Source organism: Bombina bombina, chromosome 2 (genome assembly GCF_027579735.1).
Source record: "Bombina bombina isolate aBomBom1 chromosome 2, aBomBom1.pri, whole genome shotgun sequence".
NCBI lineage: Eukaryota > Metazoa > Chordata > Amphibia > Anura > Bombinatoridae > Bombina > Bombina bombina.
The window spans coordinates 548,862,646-548,884,000 of NC_069500.1; the positions used below are offsets into that span (position 1 = coordinate 548,862,646).

Here is a 21,355-nt window from a genome sequence, read left to right on the forward strand (position 1 = left end):
CAAAATTCTAATCTGTCAGACGGCACAGGATATAATTGCTTAAAACGTTTAGAAGGAGTAAATGAATTACCCAAATTATCCCATTCTTTGGAAATTACTGCAGAAATAGCATTAGGAACAGGAAAAACTTCTGGAATAACCACAGGAGCTTTAAATACCTTATCTAAACGTTTAGAATTAGTATCAAGAGGACCAGAATCCTCTATTTCTAAAGCAATTAGTACTTCTTTAAGTAAAGAACGAATAAATTCCATTTTAAATAAATATGAAGATTTATCAGCATCAACCTCTGAGACAGAATCCTCTGAACCAGAGGAATCATCAGAATCAGAATGATGATGTTCAGTTAAAAATTCATCTGTAGGGAGAGAAGTTTTAAAAGATTTTTTACGTTTACTAGAAGGAGAAATAACAGACATAGCCTTCTTTATGGATTCAGAAACAAAATCTCTTATATTATCAGGAACATTCTGCACCTTAGATGTTGAAGGAACTGCAACAGGCAATGGTACTTTACTAAAGGAAATATTATCTGCTTTAACAAGTTTGTCATGACAATCAATACAAACAACAGCTGGAGGAATAGCTACCAAAAGTTTACAGCAGATACACTTAGCTTTGGTAGATTCAGCACTTGACAGCGATTTTCCTGTAGTATCTTCTGACTCAGATGCAACGTGAGACATCTTGCAATATGTAAGAGAAAAAACAACATATATATAAAGCAAAATTGATCAAATTCCTTAAATGACAGTTTCAGGAATGGGAAAAAATGCCAAAGGACAAGCTTCTAGCAACCAGAAGCAATACAAAATGAGACTTAAATAATGTGGAGACAAAAGTGACGCCCATATTTTTTCGCGCCAAATAAGACGCCCACATTATTTGGCGCCTAAATGCTTTTTGGCGCCAAAAATGACGCCACATCCGGAACGCCGACATTTTTGGCGCAAAATAACGTCAAAAAATGACGCAACTTCCGGCGACACGTATGACGCCGGAAACGGAAATAGAATTTTTGCGCCAAAAAAGTCTGCGCCAAGAATGACGCAATAAAATGAAGCATTTTCAGCCCCCGCGAGCCTAACAGCCCACAGGGAAAAAGTCAAATTTTAAGGTAAGAAAAAATGTTAAATTAAAATGCATTATCCCAAATATGAAACTGACTGTCTGAAAATAAGGAAAGTTGAACATTCTGAGTCAAGGCAAATAAATGTTTGAATACATATATTTAGAACTTTATAAACAAAGTGCCCAACCATAGCTTGGAGTGTCACAGAAAATAAGACTTACTTACCCCAGGACACTCATCTACATATAGCAGATAGCCAAACCAGTACTGAAACGAGAATCAGCAGACGTAATGGTATATATAAGAGTATATCGTCGATCTGAAAAGGGAGGTAAGAGATGAATCTCTACGACCGATAACAGAGAACCTATGAAATAGACCCCGTAGAAGGAGATCACTGCATTCAAATAGGCAATACTCTCCTCACATCCCTCTGACATTCACTGCACGCTGAGAGGAAAACCGGGCTCCAACTTGCTGCGGAGCGCATATCAACGTAGAATCTAGCACAAACTTACTTCACCACCTCCATCGGAGGCAAAGTTTGTAAAACTGAATTGTGGGTGTGGTGAGGGGTGTATTTATAGGCATTTTGAGGTTTGGGAAACTTTGCCCCTCCTAGTAGGAATGTATATCCCATACGTCACTAGCTCATGGACTCTTGCTAATTACATGAAAGAAATTGGGTTTTATGCCCCTTTAAGGACCAATGACGGAATTATTCCGTCATGGAACAATTGAAAAACCTTAAGCTGTGTCTTTAAAGGGTTAATCTTAGCTCTTTGAGATGCTGATACAACTTCCCCCCCCCCCCAACATGCAGCAGACAGTAGCTGAATAATAGCTGTTAACAGAGTTGAATAAATTGTGAGGTAAAATATCTTTTTTTTTTTTTTTTTAACATACTGACGTTCATGTGATTTTTTCTGGTCAGCTTTTTATAATTATGCTGCATCACTTTTAACTGATTTAGCACATGGGTATTATGTTCCTTAAATATATTACAATGTGTGACAGAGATGCTGCTTCATGTTCATAATCAAAATATAAATACTTTATTATTTTACAGAAATGAAACATATGAGAGATCCAAAAATCATTTGCATATACTGAAATGTTTAACACACCAGGCACGATGTAAACATTAAGGTAGAGACATAAAAAAAAAAGAAGCGCTAAATACAGAATGGAGGAAAAACAATTACGGGAGCATAAAATGACTATTGGTAGGTAAATTTGTATAGAATTATATAAAATCCCAAAACAGAAATATCCAAAGTATTCATAATACAGAAAATTATGTACAATTTATGTAGAAACATAGTGACAGTATTAACGTTAAAAAAAAAATGGCCATCAGTTTTCTAATACTGACATGATAAACAGAAATGTTAAGGTCACTTTTACTGGACCAAATATTTCATGATGTTTAGTGTAGCACAATATGTTTTATCATATTTCAGTGAAAATAGCTGGAGCATACATGGAAACATAAAATAAATATTATTTTATAAAGTGAATACAATTAAATAAATCCCTTTCAATGAAATGCAAGAAATAATATCTTTACAACAAAATTGAGAAAGTACTTCAGAGACTGCCAGCTAATTGATAAATGTGTGCCAACTACTCCCTTAAGCTAATCACTTACTGTTTATTGTTCACAAATATGAATTAAGTAACAGAATCATAAGTAGTAATTCTGTTCTATGAAAAAAAAACTACAGTTCATTTTAAAATGCAAATAACTATCCTTTTTCCCTTTTTAAAAAAGTACATCAAGTATTTTGCAGTGCTGTGTTATTCCACAGAAAAATAATTATGTGAAGAATATTATTCTTGTAGTATAGTTTTCTTTTGAAGCACACGTATAACACACATATACAAATGAAAAAAAAAAAGAAGTCATTAAGATGTAATGACTAAAATGCCACAATATGGCTTTCTGGTATAATAACAATTTTCAAACATTTATAACCATATTTTACACAATTCTACTCTTACTTATCTGATATTTGGACTTTTTTAAATTTAACATTTTGTAAAAAGTCTATGCAAAACACTGTACAATTTTCCATTCAATTTGGATATAAATTGACTTTTTGGCAGTTTTGACCACAGTTCTGAACAAATAACAATATGCATAATGTTTATTTTATTTTTTTAAGAAGCAGGAAGTCGGGGCTGCTGTCCTGGGAAGTAAGCTGAAAGAATTGGAGAAGACCCAGATTTTGTTAATGTTGGTCTAGCAGGAACTAGAAAAGAAAATGACAAAATAACATTAAAATTCTACATATAATCCTCAATCACTGCTTAAAACCTTATGCTTAATAGTAATAGTATAAAATGGTGCTGCTCAATGGCAAGGATTTGTCTTTGTTTAAAAACTTATAAAACCTTTGAGATTTCTGATAATTCAACATTATAGCTTTTTTCCACAAACCAACCTGTGGTATGGCCGTTTCCGACTTTTGGCCCTTTGGCAGGAACACACCCATTCTTCTTTAGATATTTCATATCCAAACCAACTGGATCACTAAAACATAAAACAGTGTTACAAATCATTAAATTATTTCAGGTTGATAAAAATCTTTTTATTAAAAAGTTAGTGTTTAAAGGGACAGTCAACTCCAAAATTGTTATTGTTAAAAAAGATAGATAATCCCTTTATTACCAATTCCCAAGTTTTGCATAACCAACACGGTTATATTAATATACTTTTAACCTCTGTGATTACCTTGCATCTAAGATTCTTTTGACAGTCCCCTGGTCACATTACTTTTTATTTATTATCTATTGACTTGCATTTTAGCCAATTAGTGCAGTGTCATCCACAATCTTATCTATATGGCTTACAAGAACTAGCAGTCTCCTGTTGTGAAAAGCAAATAAAAAACATGTGATGAGGCTGTCTGTAGTTGCTTAGAAACAGGCAGAAATGTAGATGTTTAAAGGTTATAAATTATATTAATATAAGAATGTTGGCTGTGCAAAGCTAGGGAATGGGTAGTAAAGGCGTTATCAATCTTTTTAAACAATAACAATTTTGGTGCTGACTGTCCCTTTAAGTTCTCACTCAGATGCAGAGAGTATGTTATAAATATGCTCAATGTACAAAAATACCTGGACGCAAAAAATTACAGGAAAACAAACAAACAAAAAAACACAGATTGAGACCTACATAGAGAGCCGTTGTGAGAAGCTCCAATATATACATAAAGAACAAGAACAAATGCATATGACACAGACACACTGATTGAAGAATCACAAAGCAATCTTAGGTTGTAGAAGGGCTGAATCTAGGTTTCAGACCTATGTAGTGTGGTAGAAACTTGATAAGTACATGGATAAAGTATATAGTCATGTGTGCTCTGTAGAAATTGAAGCTAGATATGGGATATACTCAAAATAAACAACAGAAAATACATGAGTAAAGGAACAAAAGATAAAATACCCTGAGCATGGGGACAATAGGTATAAGACAAAATGTACATCAAAAGAAATAACAAAATTTATGCTTACCTGATAAATTTATTTATTTCCGGACATGGAGAGTCCATGACGTCATTCCAATTACTAGTGGAATATTTCATTCCTGGCCAGCAGGAGGAGGCAAAGAGCACCCCAGCAAAGCTGTTAAGTGTTACTGCCTTACCCATAACCCCCAGTCATTCAGCCGAAGGAAATGGAAAAGGAAGAAACACAAGGGTGAAATGGTGCTTGAGGTTTACAGAAAAAAACTGCCAAATTATGAGAAAAGAGGGCGGGGTCATGGATTCTCCATGTCTGGAAATAAATACATTTATCAGGTAAGCATACATTTTTTTTTCTTTCCTATGACATGGAGAGTGCACAACGTCATTCCAATTACTAGTGGGAACTAATACCCAAGCTAGAGGACACGGAATGAACAGGGAGGGAGAAAAAAGCAGGGGGACCTAAACAGAATGCACCACAGCTTGAAGAACCTTTCTCCCAAAAGAAGCCTCGGCTGAGACAAAAGTATCAAATTTGTAGAATTTTGAAAAAGTATGCAGAGAGGACCATGTTGCCGCCTTGCAAATCTGTTCAACAGAAGCTTCATTTTTGAAAGCCCAAGAAGAGGACACAGCCCTAGTGGAATGAGCCATAATTCTCTCAGGAGGCTGCTGTCCAGCAGTCTCATAAGCCAAACTAATCAAACTTATCAACCAGAGAGACAGAGAAGTAGAAGTGGCCTTCTGACCCTTACGCTTTCCAGAGAAAACAACAAACAGGGCAGAAGATTGCCGAAAATCTTTAGTAGCTTGTAAGTAAAATTTTAGAGCCTGCACAACATTCAAGTTATTCAAAAGACGTTCCTTTTGAGAAGAAGGATTAGGACAAAAGGAAGGAGCAACAATTTGCTGATTAATGTTTCGATCCGATACTACCTTCCCGGAGAAAACCCAATTTAGTACGAAGGGCCGCCTTATCAGCATGAAAAATAAGTTAGTAGGAATTACACTGCAGAGCTGAGAGCTCAGATACTCTGCGAGCGGAAGAAATATCAACAAGAAACAAAACTTTCCAGGATAACAGTTTAATATCAACAACATGCATTGGCTCACATTGAGCCTGCTGCAAAACTTTAAGAGCTAAATTATGGCTCCATGGGGAAGCAACAAGTTTAAACACAGGCCTGATTCTAACTAGGGCCTGTACAAAGGCTTAAACATCTGGTAGGTCTGCCAGACATTTGTGCAAAAGGATAGATAATGCAGAAACCTGACCTTTCAAAGTACTAACTAATAAATTCTTATCCAGGCCTTCCTGAAGAAAAGACAAAATCCGTGGAATCCTAACCCGGGCTCCAGGAGAACCCCTTAGATTCACACCAAAAAAAGATATTTACGCCATATCTTGTAAAAATGGTGAATCTTGCGAGTAACTGGTTTTCGAGCCTGAATCATAGTTTTAATGACTGTTTCAGAAAAAACACGTTTAGACAGAACTAGGCGTTCAATCTCCAAGCAGTTAGCTTTAGAGAATCTAGGTTTGGATGGAGAAAAGGAACCTGAAGTAGAAGGACTTTCCTATGAGGTAACCTCCAAGGAGGTAGAGACGCTCTCTCCTGTTCAAGGAATGACTCGTGGAAGGAGAGCAAACAGAGGAAATAGATAAGCCAGAGAAAACCTCAAAGGAACCGCTAGATAATCTATCAGAATGGAGTGAGGATCTCTTGACCTTGAACCGTACTTTGGAACCTTGGCGTTATGGTGGGATGCCATCAGATCCAACTCTAGAACCACACACTTACGGGATATCTGAGAGAACACTTCCGAATGGAGAGCCCACTCCCCAGGATGAAAGGTCTGTCTGCTCAGTAAATCTGCTTCCCAGTTGTCCACTCCTGGAATGTGGATGGCAGATAGGAGACAATCGTGGGCTTCCGCCCATTGCAGAATGCGAGTCACCCCCTTCATGGCTAAGGAACTCTGAGTCCCTCCCTGGCGGTTGATGTAAGCCACTGAGGTGATGTTGTCCGATTAAAAACTGAGAAACCGGACCAACGACAGTTGAGGCCATGCTGAGCCTTTAGAGGGCCCCAAACAGCTCCCCAGCCTGACAGGCTGGCGTCCGTAGTCATAATTTCCCAGGAAGGTCTCAGAAAGCTAGTGCCCTGAGGCAGATGTTCTTGTGACACCCACCAGTTGAAAAGATAACCCCTGAACCAGGATGTCATCTAGATAAGGCGCTAGAGCAATTCCCTGGGATCTGAACACAGCCAAAAGCGCCCCCAGAACCTTTGTGAATATTCTGGGAGCCGTGGCCAGACCAAATGGAAGTGCAACAAATTGGAAGTGCTTGTCTAGAAATGCAAACCTCAGATACTGAAGGTGTTCCCTGTGAATGGGAATATGAAGGTATGAGTCATAAACTGACCTTCCTGTACCAAAGGAAGAATGGAACAAATAGTTTCCATCTTGAAGGATGGAACCCTGAGGAATTTGTTGAGACACTTGAGGTCTAGAATGGGCCGAAACATTCCATCCTTTTTGGTAATCAAAAATAGATTTGAATAGAATCCTAGACCCTGTTCTGTTAGAGGGACAGGAACAATAACTCCTAGAGAGTATAGGTCTTTAACACAATTTAAGAAGGTCTCCTTTATTTGGTTTGAGGACAGTCTTGGCAGGAGAAATCTGCCCTTTGGAGGGCAAGACTTAAATCACACTCTGTAACCCTGGGATACTATGTCCACCCTCCAAGGGTCTGGGGCATCGCATATCCAGGCTTGACAAAAAAAAAAGAGGAGAAACCCTGCACCCCCACCAGATCCACACTTTAATCGGGGGTGGAACCTTCATGCTGATTTAGATTCAGCAGAAGGCTTCTTGCTTTGTTTGCCATTGTTCCAGGACTGGTTGGATTTCCAGGAGAGGAGAACTTTTGTCCCTTAAAGTTACAAAAGGAACGGAAATTGGAGGTCTATTTTTCTTGTCCTAAGGAAGGAAAGATCCCTTTCCACCTGTAATCTCTGAAATGATATCTGCCAGACCAGGTCCAAACAGAGTTTTTCCCTTTTAAGGTAAAGCCTAAAAGCTTGGCCTTAGAAGAGAAATTGGCCAAACAAGATTTTAAACCACAGAGCCCTGCAGGCTAGAACCGTGAAGCTAGACATCTTAGCTCCCAGGCGAATTATCTGCATGTTGGCATCACAGATAAAGATATTGTCCAATTTGAGAGCTTTGATCCTATCTTGGATCTCCTCTACTGTAGTTTCCTGTGTAATAAGATCAGACAATGCATCACACCAAGATGCAGCTCCCACAACTGTAGCAATACTCGCTGCTTATTGCCACTGTAACCCATGATGGATATAAATATTTTTTAAGTAAGTCTCTAGTTTCTTGCCCATTGGGTTGTTAAAAGAGCCACTGTTCTCTATAGGAATGGTAGTTCTCTTGGCAAGAGTAGAAATTGCCCCTTCTACTTTAGAAACAGTGCGCCATGAGTCACAAATAGAGTCAGCAACAGGAAACATCTTAAAAACAGGGGAAGGGGAAAAAAAGAACCCCTGGCTTATCCCATTCCTGAGCAATAATTTCAAACATCTTCCTTGGGACAGGAAAAACCTCCTCAGAAGATAGGGAATAATAGACTCTATCCAAAAGAAGACTTTGCGGGGTTGACAGCAACTGTAGGTTCAGAATCGTCTAAAGTAGCTAGAACCTCCTTCCATAGTAACCGGAGGTGTTCAAGCTAAAATCTAAAATTAACCTCTTCAGATTCTGAAGATGTGTCTGCTAAAGTGTCAGAGTCTGAGATCTCACCTTCAGAAGCTACTGAAGTATTCTCCTCATCAGACATCTGAGCAAGCGTGGCTAATGCAGTTCTTGAGTCAGAAACCTTAGTATCAGGCAAATGTTTAGATTTACTCTTACGCAGGGAAAGTTGACAAAGCCGCAGTTACTGCAGAAAAAACCTGAGTGGCAAAATCCCCAGGTAAACAGCCCTAGGTGGATGAGAGGACACAGAAAGCACAGTATGAGAAACAACGAAGGCTTGGGACGTCTGAGGAGAAAGCTGAGGCATGTCACACACAGCAGAATCCCGAGAGAGACTTGGCTCACAGGATGAACAACTGCATAGGTAGGGCAACCTGGTTGTCTAAACAAAGCAAACACCTATCCATAGAGATAGATCGATCCTGATCTGTATTCATAGTCTAGAATAACGGCCCCACAAGTAATGTACAAATATACAATTTTAATGCAAAAATAAAAACTTTAATCCTTCAAAAAAGTATTAAATTTTAATTAGTAAATATGAAATACAATTGATTTAAAGTTTAACTTTAAAAAACTGCCTCAGGTGCCTGAGGCTCCTACCGGCCAGAAAAAATGTCCCACTAGTAAGAGAAAATTCTCTAGAAGTGATTTCCTCCTCTGGGGATCTGGTGAGATGATTAACAGAAGCAGATTCAGAAAATGTCCAGAGTCAAAGACGGCCGCACTAATTCTATAACCGCTCCGCTCCAAAAAAGCGGAAGCGTGGTCTCATAAAATAAACTGCCACACATAAATTTACACCGCTCTAAAAAGAGCGTGAAAAACTGCAGTTTAAAAAATGGCTAAGGTATTAAGACCGTTAAACTGAATATAAATTAATCCGGTAGCCCAATAATGTCAAATAAAAATGTAAGCGTAATTAAATGGGAAGTAACCAATAAAGAACTCCTTTAATGTTAACCCCTAAACTCCCCATGCCAAGTGAAACTCCTCATATGAACTGACCTTACTCATACTAATAAAAATACCCAAGTGCCATGTCCTTAATATGATTCCTTAAACAATAAGGAGTATTAAGTCCCAAATGAAGGATCTAAAAAGAGGATTAACCTTCTAAGTGCTGCTATCCTTCTGTACCTAGAAGGCAAAAGCACTTACCTTAGATCCAATTGCATGATAGATGCTGATCCTTAGGTGTGGCAGGTGCTTTACTCCCTGTCAGACCTGTAGGAAAAGAAAGAACAGAGTAACCAACTCTGGCTTTCTGCAAAGGGGTAGCAAAGTGTTAAAAGTAAGGCAAAGACTTCCTTGCCGCCTTTTAACTGCTAAAAATCACCACTACTCTTACAAGATTGACATGGACACAGCTAGACCCCAATCCTTGCTTGGAGGGAAAAGTACCCATAAAAGGATTAAAATCTTCAGACACCAACTTCGCACAACCTCCATTGACAGAGGCAAAGATAATGAATGGGGGTTATGGGTAAGGCAGTTACACTTAACAGCTTTGCTGGGGTGCTCTTTGCCTCCTCCTGCTGGCCAGGAGTTGAATATCCCACTAGTATTTGGAATGACTTTGTGGACTCTCCATGTCATAGGAAAGAAATCAAATGTATCCTTACCTAATAAAAAAAAATGATGGTGAGAGTCCATGAGACATCACATATGGGATTACACTCCAGTCCATTAGGAGCAGGCACAAATACCCCTACATATCAGTGTTTAAAACCCTCCTATCCTACTTTCCCTTAATCCCTCAGGCATACATATGGAGGAAAACAGAAAAGCAGTAAAGACAAAGCGGAATAAATTAAGTGCAAAACAAGAACTGGCAATAACTAAGGATGGCACTTATGGACCCTTACTATCATGAAAGAAATGTTAATTATCATCAAGTAAGCATATTTTTCCCCCCATCAGATGCTGAAAGCACACAAGTCCCCAATGTAATGGGGGTCAAACATTTACAGGCATGTTACTGTTCAGGCACTACAGTCCTCAGAACTTTCCTGTGAAAAGCAGGGCATACATGTAAAAAACTTAGAAAAAATATGTAAAGAAGACCAAGTAGTCGGCTTACAAATCTGTTCTATGGAAGCCTCAATACAGAAGACCTTTAAAGAGGAATCTGCTCTAGTGTTATGAGCAGTAATGTGCTCAGTGGGGGTCTTCCCTGCAACAAGGATTACCTTATGAATTAAGGCATTAAACCAAGCAGATAAGGTAATTGTTGTAGCTTTAAAACTATAGCGTGGCTCAAGAAAAAAAAAAAGAAAAAGAAAAAAAAGGGAAAACAGAGCAAAAAAAATGTCTATAATCTACTGTGTCTTAAACATAGAATTTAAAGGCTCTCACATTCAAGCTGTGAAGCTGTCACTACTTAGAATTCTTAAGAGCTGGAAATAAAGAAAGAACCATAATTCTCTTGGAGCTCAAGCTAAAGGGTAGTAGATTCAGGAGTAATTTGAGGAAGCACTTCTTTACAGAAAGAGTGATTGATTTATGGAATAAACTTCCTCAAGAGGTAGTAGCAACAAACACTGTGGGGGACTTTAAAAATGCATGGGACAAGCATAGGGCTATCCTACGAACTAGATAAGTTTATACTGTTAGGTAAGGTGGGGCAGACTTGCTGGGCCTATGGCTCTTATCTGCCGTCAATATCTATGTTTCTATGTTTCTATACCACCTTGGGAAAAAGGAATAGTTAGTTTGAAAAACAACCATATCCTGATGAAAAATCAGGAAAGGAGACTTGCAATATAAAGTTGAAAGCTGAGAAACTCTTCGGGGCTGAAGAAGTGGCCAAGGGAAAAAAACTTAAAGTTGTAAACCAGGCAAGGTAAAAGGAGGAGCTTAAATGAAACTCAAAACCAAAAAAGGATTCTATGGTAAAAAAATATATATATCATGCTTCTTACCTTATAAATTAATTTTATTCATTCACAGTAGTGAGAGTCCACAATTGAGAATTCCACTCCAGGCCACTAGGAGGAGGCAAATATTCCCAAAACTTCAAAAGCACTCATACCCTCCCACCTCACTGGTAAACCAGTCTAATGTAAAGTCAGGCAAGGAGAAGAAAGGTAGGAAATGACAAAAACAGGGAAAAAAAATAATTTATGTAAGAATTTACCTGATAAATTAATTTCTTTCATATTGGCAAGAGTCCATTAGCTAGTGACGTATGGGATATACATTCATACCAGGAGGGGCAAAGATTCCCAAACCTCAAAATGCTTATAAATATACCCCCACCACGACCACAACTCAGTTTAATGAATAGCCAAGAAGTGGGGTGATAAGAAAGGAGCGAAAGCCTCAACAAGGAATTGGAATAATTGTGTTTTATACAAAAAAATCATAACCACCATAAAAAGGGTGGGTCTCATGGACTCTTGCCAATATGAAAGAAATGAATTTATCAGGTTAATTCTTACATAAATTATGTTTTCTTTCATGTAATTGGCAGGAGTCCATGAGCTAGTGACGTATGGGATAGCAAATACCCAAGATGTGGAACTCCACGCAAGAGTCACTAGAGAGGGAGGGATAAAAATAAAGACAGCCAATTCTGCTGTAAAATTAATCCACAACCCAAATCAAACGTTTTAATCTTTATAATGAAAAAAACTGAAATTATAAGCAGAAGAATCAAACTGAAACAGCTGCTTGAAGTACTTTTTCTACCAAAAACTGCTTCTGAAGAAGAGAAAACATCAAAATGGTAGAATTTAGTAAAAGTATGCAAAGAAGACCAAGTTGCTGCTTTGCAAATCTGATCAACAGAAGCTTCATTCTTAAAATCAGAGGAAGTGGAAACTGACCTAGTAAAATGAGCCGTAATCCTCTGAGGTGGGGAATTACCCGACTCCAAATAGGCATGATGAATCAAAAGCTTTAACCAAGATGCCAAAGAAATAGCAGAAGCCTTCTGACCTTTCCTAGAACCAGAAAAGATAACAAATAGACTAGAAGTCTTTCTGAAATCTTTAGTAGCTTCAACATAATATTACAAAGCTCTTACCACATCCAAAAAATTTAAAGATCTCTCCAGAGAATTCTTAGGATTAGGACACAACTAAGGGACAACAATTTCTCTACTAATATTGTTGGAATTCACAACTTTAGGTAAAAATTTAAATGAAGTCAGCAAAACCGCCTTATCCTGATGAAAAATCAGAAAAGGAGACTCACAAGAAAGAGCAGATAATTCAGAAACTCTTCTAGCAGAAGAGATGGCCAAAAGGAACAATACTTTCCAAGAAAGAAATTTAATGTCCAGAGAATGCATAGGCTCAAATGGAGGAGCCTGTAAAGCCTTCAAAACCAAATTAAGACTCCAAGGAGGAGAGATTGATTTAATAACAGGTTTGATACGAACCAAAGCCTGAACAAAACAATGAATATCAGGAAGATTAGCAATTTTTCTGTGAAACAAAACAGAAAGAGCAGAGATTTGTCCTTTCAAGGAACTTGCAGACAAACCCTTATCTAAACCATCCTGAAGAAAGTGTAACATTTTAGGAATTCTAAAAGAATGCCAAGAGAATTTATGAGAAGAACACCATGAAATGTAAGTCTTCCAAACTCGATAATAAATCTTTCTAGACACAGATTTACGAGCCTGTGACATAGTATTGATCCCTGAGTCAGAGAAACTTCTATGACTAAGCACTAAGCGTTCAATCTCCATACCTTCAAATTTAATTATTTGAGATCCTTATGGAAAAACGGGCCTTGAGATAGAAGGTCTGGCCTTAACGGAAGTGGCCAAGGCTGGCAACTGGACATCCGAACAAGATCCGCATACCAAAACCTGTGTGGCCATGCTGGAGTGCTGGAGCCACCAGCAGTACAAACGAACGCTCCATTATGATTTTGGAAATCACTCTTGGAAGAAGAAACAGAAGCGGAAAGATATAAGCAGGTTGATAACTCTAAGGAAGTGTCAATGCATCCACTGCTTCCGCCTGAGGATCCCTGGACCGATACCTGGGAAGTTTCCTGTTTAGATGAGAAGCCATCAGATCTATTTCTGGAAGCCCCCACATCTGAACAATCTGAAAAAACACATCTGGGTGAAGAGACCACTCTCCCGGATGTAAAGTCTGGCGACTGAGATAAACCGCTTCCCAATTGGCTATACCTGGGATATGGACCGCAGAAATTAGACAGGAGCTGGATTCCGCCCAAGCAAGTATCCGAGATACTTCTTTCATAGCTTGAGGACTGTGAGCCCCACCTTGATGATTGACATATGCCACGGTTGTGACATTGTCTGTCTGAAAACAAACGGTTCTCTTTTCAGAAGAGGCCAAAACTGAAGAGCTCTGAGAATCGCACGGAGTTCCAAAATATTGATTGGTAATCTCGCCTCTTGAGATTTCCAAACCCCCTGCGCTGTCAGAGACCCCCAGACTGTTCCCCAACCTGAAAGACTCGCATCTGTTGTGATCACACTCCAGGTTGGACGAACAAAAGAGGCTCCCTGAACTAAACAATGGTGATCTAACCACCAAGTCAGAGATAGTCGAACATTGGGATTTAAGGATATTAATTGTGATATCTTTGTATAATCCCTGCACCATTCATTCAGCATACAAAGCTGAAGAGGTCTCATGTGAAAACGAGCAAAGGGGATAGCGTCCGATGCTGCAGTCATGAGACCTAAAACCTCCATGCACATAGCTACTGAAGGGAATGATTGAAACTGAAGGTTCTGACAAGCTGCAATCAATTTCAGACGTCTCTTGTCTGTTAGAGACAAAGTCATGGATACTGAATCTATTTGTAAACCTAAAAATGTTACCCTTGTCTGAGGAATCAAAGAACTTTTTGGTAAATTGATCCTCTAACCATGTTTTTAAAGAAACAACACTAGTTGATTTGTGTGAGATTCTGCAGAACATAAAGACTGAGCAAGTACCAAGATATCATCCAAATAAGGAAACACCGCAATACCCCACTCTCTGATTACAGAGAGTAGGGCACCGAGAACCTTTGAAAAGATCCTTGGAGTTGTAGCTAGGCCAAAAGGAAGAACAACAAATTGGTAATGCTTGTCTAGAAAAGAGAATCTCAGGAACTGATAGTGATCTGGATGAATTGGAATATGAAGATATGCATCCTGCATATTGTGGACATATAATGCCCTTGCTGAACAAAAGGCAGAATAGTCCTTATAGTCACCATTTTGAAAGTTGGTATTCTTACATAACGATTCAAAATTTTTATATCCAGAACTGGTGTGAAAGAATTCTCCTTCTTTGGGACAATGAACAGATTTGAAAAAAAAAACCAGACCCCGTTCCTGAAAAGGAACTGGCACAATTACCCCAGATACCTCCAGGTCTGAAACACACTTCAGGAAAGCCTGAGCCTTTTCTGGGTTCACTGGAATGCGTGAGAGAAAGAAACTTCTCACAGGTGGTCTTACTTTGAAACCTATTCTGTACCCTTGAGAAACAATGTTCTGAATCCAATGATTTTGGATTGAATTGATCCAAACATCCTTGAAAAATCTCAGTCTGCCCCCTACCAGCTGCGCTGGAATGATGGCCGCACCTTCATGCGGACTTGGGGGCTGATTTAGATCTTTTAAATGGCTTGGATTTATTCCAGACTGAAGAAGGCTTCCAAATGTAAACAGTTCCCTTAGGGGAAGGATCAGGTTTCTGTTCCTTATTTTGTCGAAAGGAACGAAAACGGTTAGCAGCCTTAAATTTACCCTTAGATTTTTTTATCCTGAGGCAAAAAAGCTCCCTTTCCCCCAGTGACAGTTGAAATAATTCAATCCAACTGAGAACCAAATAATTTATTACCTTGGAAAGAGAGAGCTAGCAACGTATAAATCTAGCACAAACTTACTTCACCACCTCCATAGGAGGCAAAGTTTGTAAAACTGAGTTGTGGGTGTGGTGGGAGGTGTATTTATAGGCATTTTGAGGTTTGGGAAACTTTGCCCCTCCTGGTGGGAATGTATATCCCATACGTCACTAGCTCATGGACTCTTGCCAATTACATGAAAGAAAGAAAGTGCCAACAGAAAAAAAAACGTAAAAAAAAAATATTCAAATGGGCGGATCTTGTGGACTCTCACCACCATTAAAGAAATTAATTTATCAGGTAAGCATAAATTATGTTTTCTTTCTCCAAGCTGTGGAGTCCACAAGTAATTTGGATGGAAACACTTTTTTAATAATTTATAATTTCATTGTTTATTCATGCAATTACATAATGTCAGAAAACTACAAAAGACTGTTCCATGATGATTTTGGAAATCACTCTTGGAAGGAGAACTAGAGGCGGGAAGATGTAAGCAGGTTGATAACACCAAGGAAGTGTCAGCGCATCCACTGCTTCCGCCTGAACATCCCTGGACCTGGACAGGTATCTGGGAAGTTTCTTGTTTAGATGAGAGGCCATGAGATCTATCTCTGGAAGACCCCACATCTGAACAATCTGAGAAAACACATCTGGATGGAGAGACCACTCCCCTGGATGTAAAGTCTGGCGGCTGAGATAATCCGCCTCCCAATTGTCTACACCTGGGATATGCACAGCAGAGATTAGACAGGAGCTGGATTCCGCCCAAGCAAGTATCCGAGATACTTCTTTCATAGCTTGGGGACTGTGAGTAACACCCTGAAGATTGAAATAAGCCACAGTTGTGATATTGTCTGTCTGAAAACAAATGAACGGTTCTCTCTTTAGTAGAGGCCAGAACTGAAGAGCCCTGAGAATTGCACGGAGTTCTAAAATATTTATTGGTAATCTCGCCTCTTGAGATTTCCAAACCCCTTGTGCTGTCAGAGACCCCCAAACAGCTCCCCAACCTGAAAGACTCGCATCTGTTGTGATCACAGTCCAGGTTGGGCGAACAAAAGAAGCCCCTTGAACCAAACGATGCTGATCTATCCACCATGTCAGAGAGTGTCATACATTGGGATTCAAGGATATTAATTGTGATATCTTTGTATAATCCCTGCACCATTGATTCAGCATACAAAGCTGTAGAGGTCTCATGTGAAAACGAGCAAAGGGGATTGCGTCCGATGCTGCAGTCATGAGACCTAAAACTTCCATGCACATAGCCACTGAAGGGAATGACTGAGACTGAAGGAGCCGACATGCTGCGACCAATCTTAAACGTCTCTTGTCTGTTAGAGACAGAGTCATGGACGCTGAATCTATCTGGAAGACTAAAAAAGGTGACCCTTGTCTGAGGAATCAAGAAACTCTTTGGTAAATTGATCCTCCAACCATGTTTCCGAAGAAACAACACTAGTTGATTCGTGTGAGATTCTGCAGTATGTAAAGACTGAGCTAGTACCAAGATATCGTCCAAATAAGGAAACACCGCAATACCCTGTTCTCTGATTACAGATAGTAGGGCACCCAGCACCTTTGAAAAGATTCTTGGAGCTGTTGCTAGGCCAAATGGAAGAGCAACAAATTGGTAATGCTTGTCTAGAAAAGAGAATCTCAGAAACTGATAGTGTTCTGGATGAATCGGAATATGAAGGTATGCATCCTGCAAGTCTATTGTGGACATATAATGTCCTTGCTGAACAAAAGGCAGAATATTCCTTATAGTCACCATCTTGAAAGTTGGTACTCTTACATAACGATTCAAGATTTTCTGATCCAGAACTGGTCTGAACAAATTTTCTTTCTTTGGTACAATGAATAGGTTTGAATAAAACCCCAAACCTTGTTCCTGAGGAGGAACTGGCATGATTACCCCTGAAGACTCCAGGTCTGAAACACACTTCAAAAAAGCCTGAGCTTTTATTGGATTTACAGGAATGTGTGAGAGAAAAAAATCTTCTCACAGGAGGTCTTACTTTGAATCCTATTCGATACCCTTGAGAGACAATGCTCTAAATCCAATGATTTTGGACAGATTTTATCCAAAAATCCTTGAAAAACCTTAATCTGCCCCCTACCAGCTGAGCTGGAATGAGGGCCGCACCTTCATGCGGACTTAGGGGCAGACTTTGGTTTCCTAAATGGCTTTGATTTATTCCAATTTGAGGAAGGCTTCCAACTGGAAGCAGATTCCTTGGAAGGAGGATTGAGTTTTTGTTCCTTATTCTGACGAAAGGAACGAAAACGGTTAGAAGCCTTAGATTTACCTTTAGGTTTTTTATCCTGAGGCAAAAAAACTCCTTTTCCTCCAGTGATAGTTGAAATAATAGAATCCAACTGAGAACCAAATAAATTATTACCTTGGAAAGAAAAAGATAGTAATCTAGATTTAGAAGTCATATCAGCATTCCAAGATTTAAGCCACAAAGCTCTTCTAGCTAATACAGCTAAAGACATGGATCTAACATCATTTTTGATAATATCAAAAATGGCATCACAAATAAAATGATTAGAATGTTGCAGTAGGCGAACAATGCTAGATATGTCAGAATCCAATTCATGTTGCGCTAAATTTTCCAACCAGAAAGTTGATGCAGCCGCAACATCACCCAAATAAATAGCAGGTCTGAGAAGATGACCTGAATATAAATAGGCCTTCCTTAGATAAGATTCAAGCTTCCTATCTAAAGGATCCTTAAAGGAAGTCCTATCTTCCATAGGAATAGTGGTACGTTTAGCAAGAGTAGAAATAGCCCCATCAACTTTGGGGATTTTTTCCCAAAACTCTATAGATTTTGCTGGTAAAGGATACAATCTCTTAAACCTTGAAGAAGGAATAAACAAAGTACCTGGCTTATTCCATTCCCTAGAAATCATATCAGAAATAGCCTCAGGAATGGGAAAAACACCTGGAGAAACCACAGGAGGTTTAAAAACAGCATTTAAACGTTTATTAGACTGAACGTCAATAGGACTGGTTACCTCAATATCCAAAGTAATTAACACTTCTTTTAATAAAGAACACATATACTCTATTTTAAATAAATAAGTAGATTTGTCAGTGTCAATATCTGAGGAAGGATCTTCTGTTTCAGATAGATCCTCATCAGAAGAGGATGAATTATGTTGTTGGTCATTTGAAATTTCATCAGCTAAATGAGAAGTTTTAAAAGACCTTTTACGTTTATTAGAAGGTGGAAATGCAGACAAAGCCTTCATAATAGATTCAGAAACAAATTCTTTAAAATTTACAGGTATATCATGCACATTAAAAGTTGAAGGAACTGCAACTGGCAATGTACTATTACTGATATAAACACTATCTGCATGTAAAAGTTTATCATGACAACTATTACAAATGACATTCAGTGGAATAATTTCTACAATTTTACAACAAATGCACTTAACTTTGGTAGAACCGATGTCAGGCAGCAATGTTCCAGCAGAAACTTCAGAGACAGGATCAGATTGGGACATCTTGCTCAATGTAAGAGAAAAAACAACATATAAAGCAAAATTATCTATTTCCTTAAATGACAGTTTCAGGAATGGGAAAAAATGCAAAAGCATAGGCCTCTTGATAGAAAAGAAAGCAGGAGGCAAACAACAATGGGGTATTGAAATAATGAAGAAAAATTGGCGACAAGTATGACGCACAACGTAACGTAAACTTTTTTGGCGCCAAAAATGACCGGAAATGACACACTTGCGTCACTAATGAAGCCGCTGTGTGAAAGGTCTCGACGTCACGTATGACGCCAGAAATGACAAAGTTGCGTCAAAAACGTATTTTCCCGCGCCAAAAATAACGCAATAAAGTCTAACATTTGACGCACCCGCGGGCCTAATACCCGCAAATGCAAAAGTAGTCAAATTTGAAAAAGACTAAACCCCAGGTAAGAAACAAATTTCTTAAAGTGTTTATATTCCTAAATATGAAACAGTCTGCAGAAGGAGATACATGAACCTGACTCATGGCAAATATAAGTACAATACATATATTTAGAACTTTATATAATTTGTCATAAAGTTCCAAACCATAGCTGAGAGTGTCTTAAGTAAATGAAAACATACTTACCAAAAGACACCCATCCACATATAGCAGATAGCCAAACCAGTACTAAAACAGTTCTTTAGTAGAGGTAATAGTAAATTTGAGAGTATATCGTCGATCTGAAAAGGGAGGTAGGAGATGAATCTCTACGACCGATAACAGAGAACCCATTAAAAAGACCCCCGTTAGGGAAATCATCGTATTCAATAGGTGATACTCCCTTTGACATTCGCTGAACTCTGAGAGGAATCGGGCTTCAACAATGCTGAGAAGCGCATATCAACGTAGAAATCTTAGCACAAACTTACTTCACCACCTACATAGGAGGCAAAGTTTGTAAAACTGATTTGTGGGTGTGGTGAGCGGTGTATTTATAGGCATTTTGAGGTTTGGGAAACTTTGCCCCTCCTGGTAGGATTGTATATCCCATATGTCACTAGCTCATGGACTCTTGCCAATTACATGAAAGAAACACTTTTTTATTAATTTATAATTTCATTGTTTATTCATACAATTACATAATGTCAGAAAACTACTGCCTGAAGGACTTTCCTACTAAAAGCTGCTTCAGAAGAAGCAAAAACATCAAAATGGTAGAATTTGGTAAAGGTATGCAGAGAAGACCAGGTTGCTCCCTTGCAAATTTGATCAACAGAAGCCTCAAAAGCCCAGAAAGTAGAAACTGATGTAATAGAATGGGCAGTAATACATTTAAGAGAAGAATGTCCCACCTCCAAGTAAGCCTTGTGAATCAAAGTTTCAGACAGAAAGCGAAAGGAACGCTCTTCTGGAACCAGAAAAATTATTGTCCAAAATTCTTAGTTGCCTGCAAATAGAATTTAAAAGCTCTTACAAAATCCAAATTATGAAGAAGCCTCTTAGAGTTCTTTGAATTAGGACAAAGAGAAAGGACAACAATTTCCCTATTAAGGTTATCTGAAGACATCACCGTTGGCAAACCCCCCCAAAAAAACAAACTTAGTCCTTAAAACTACCTTATATTACTGTAAGACAAGATAAGGAGGCTCACAGGAAAGATCAGACAGCTCAGAAACTCTTCTAGCAGAAGAAATTGCTAAAAGAAGCAAAACTTTCCAAGATAAAAGTTGATATTTATCCAAAATGGGCATAGATGCAAAAGGAGAAGCCTGCAAAACTCTTCAAACAAAATTAAAGAGACATAAAACAAGTTGGGATAGAGACAAAATATAATAATAATTTACTTGAATTACTTTAAATGTAAATGTATACTGCAGTACCTCGCCATTAACACCTTTTTAAGTTTCAGAATTGTAAAGCTCTCCAACACAATTCCTTCTATGGCTGCATCTATATCTACCTTTGATTTGGTAGACTGCAGAAGTGAACACTCATCTGCTGGAGCAAGGCTAGAAGCAAAAAAGTAGCCGTGAACTCAGTTGAAATACAACGCCTGCATTTCTGATACTAAACACAGATAATTGCCAGCAATTTTTAAACATTTTTTTTAATGCAAACTAATTTTACTTAATAATTCCCTTTAGGATATGCACAGATCTCAACAAGTTTTATGGCACTTTAAGGTTCCAAGGAGGAGACATTGGTTTAATCACTGGCTTAATCCTGATTAAAGCTTAAGCAAAAAAACTCTGAATGTCAAAAATCTTAGCAATTTTCTAAAAACAAAACTGAAAGAGCCAAGATCTGACCCGTAAGAAAACCCCTCTTGAAGAAATTGAAGAATTTTAGGAATTCTAAAAAAATGCCAGCTAAAAGCCAGTTTGTCACTCCCTGATGAAAAACCTTTCAAACCTTCTTTGTCACAGATTTACGAGCCTGAAAACAGAATTTATGCTTACCTGATAAATTACTTTCTCCAACGGTGTGTCCGGTCCACGGCGTCATCCTTACTTGTGGGATATTCTCTTCCCCAACAGGAAATGGCAAAGAGTCCCAGCAAAGCTGGTCACATGATCCCTCCTAGGCTCCGCCCACCCCAGTCATTCGACCGACGGACAGGAGGAAATATATATAGGAGAAACCATATGATACCGTGGTGACTGTAGTTAGAGAAAATAATTCATCAGACCTGATTAAAAAACCAGGGCGGGCCGTGGACCGGAC

The 21,355-nt window shown here is 38.6% G+C and overlaps 1 protein-coding gene across 1 annotated transcript in view; it reads right to left on the reverse strand.

Moving 5' to 3' along the window:
* Positions 1-2,104: 2,104 nt before the first annotated feature.
* The window catches only part of LOC128649249 (spindle assembly abnormal protein 6 homolog), a 445,197-nt gene continuing 425,946 nt past the window's right edge, over positions 2,105-21,355 (reverse strand). The window contains exons 15-16 of the mRNA XM_053702402.1: positions 3,520-3,608; positions 2,105-3,327 (exon numbers count right to left, since the gene is read on the reverse strand). Coding sequence (XP_053558377.1) covers positions 3,236-3,327; positions 3,520-3,608 — 181 coding nt within the window. The 3' untranslated portion in view covers positions 2,105-3,235. The remainder of the gene's footprint in view (positions 3,328-3,519; positions 3,609-21,355) is intronic.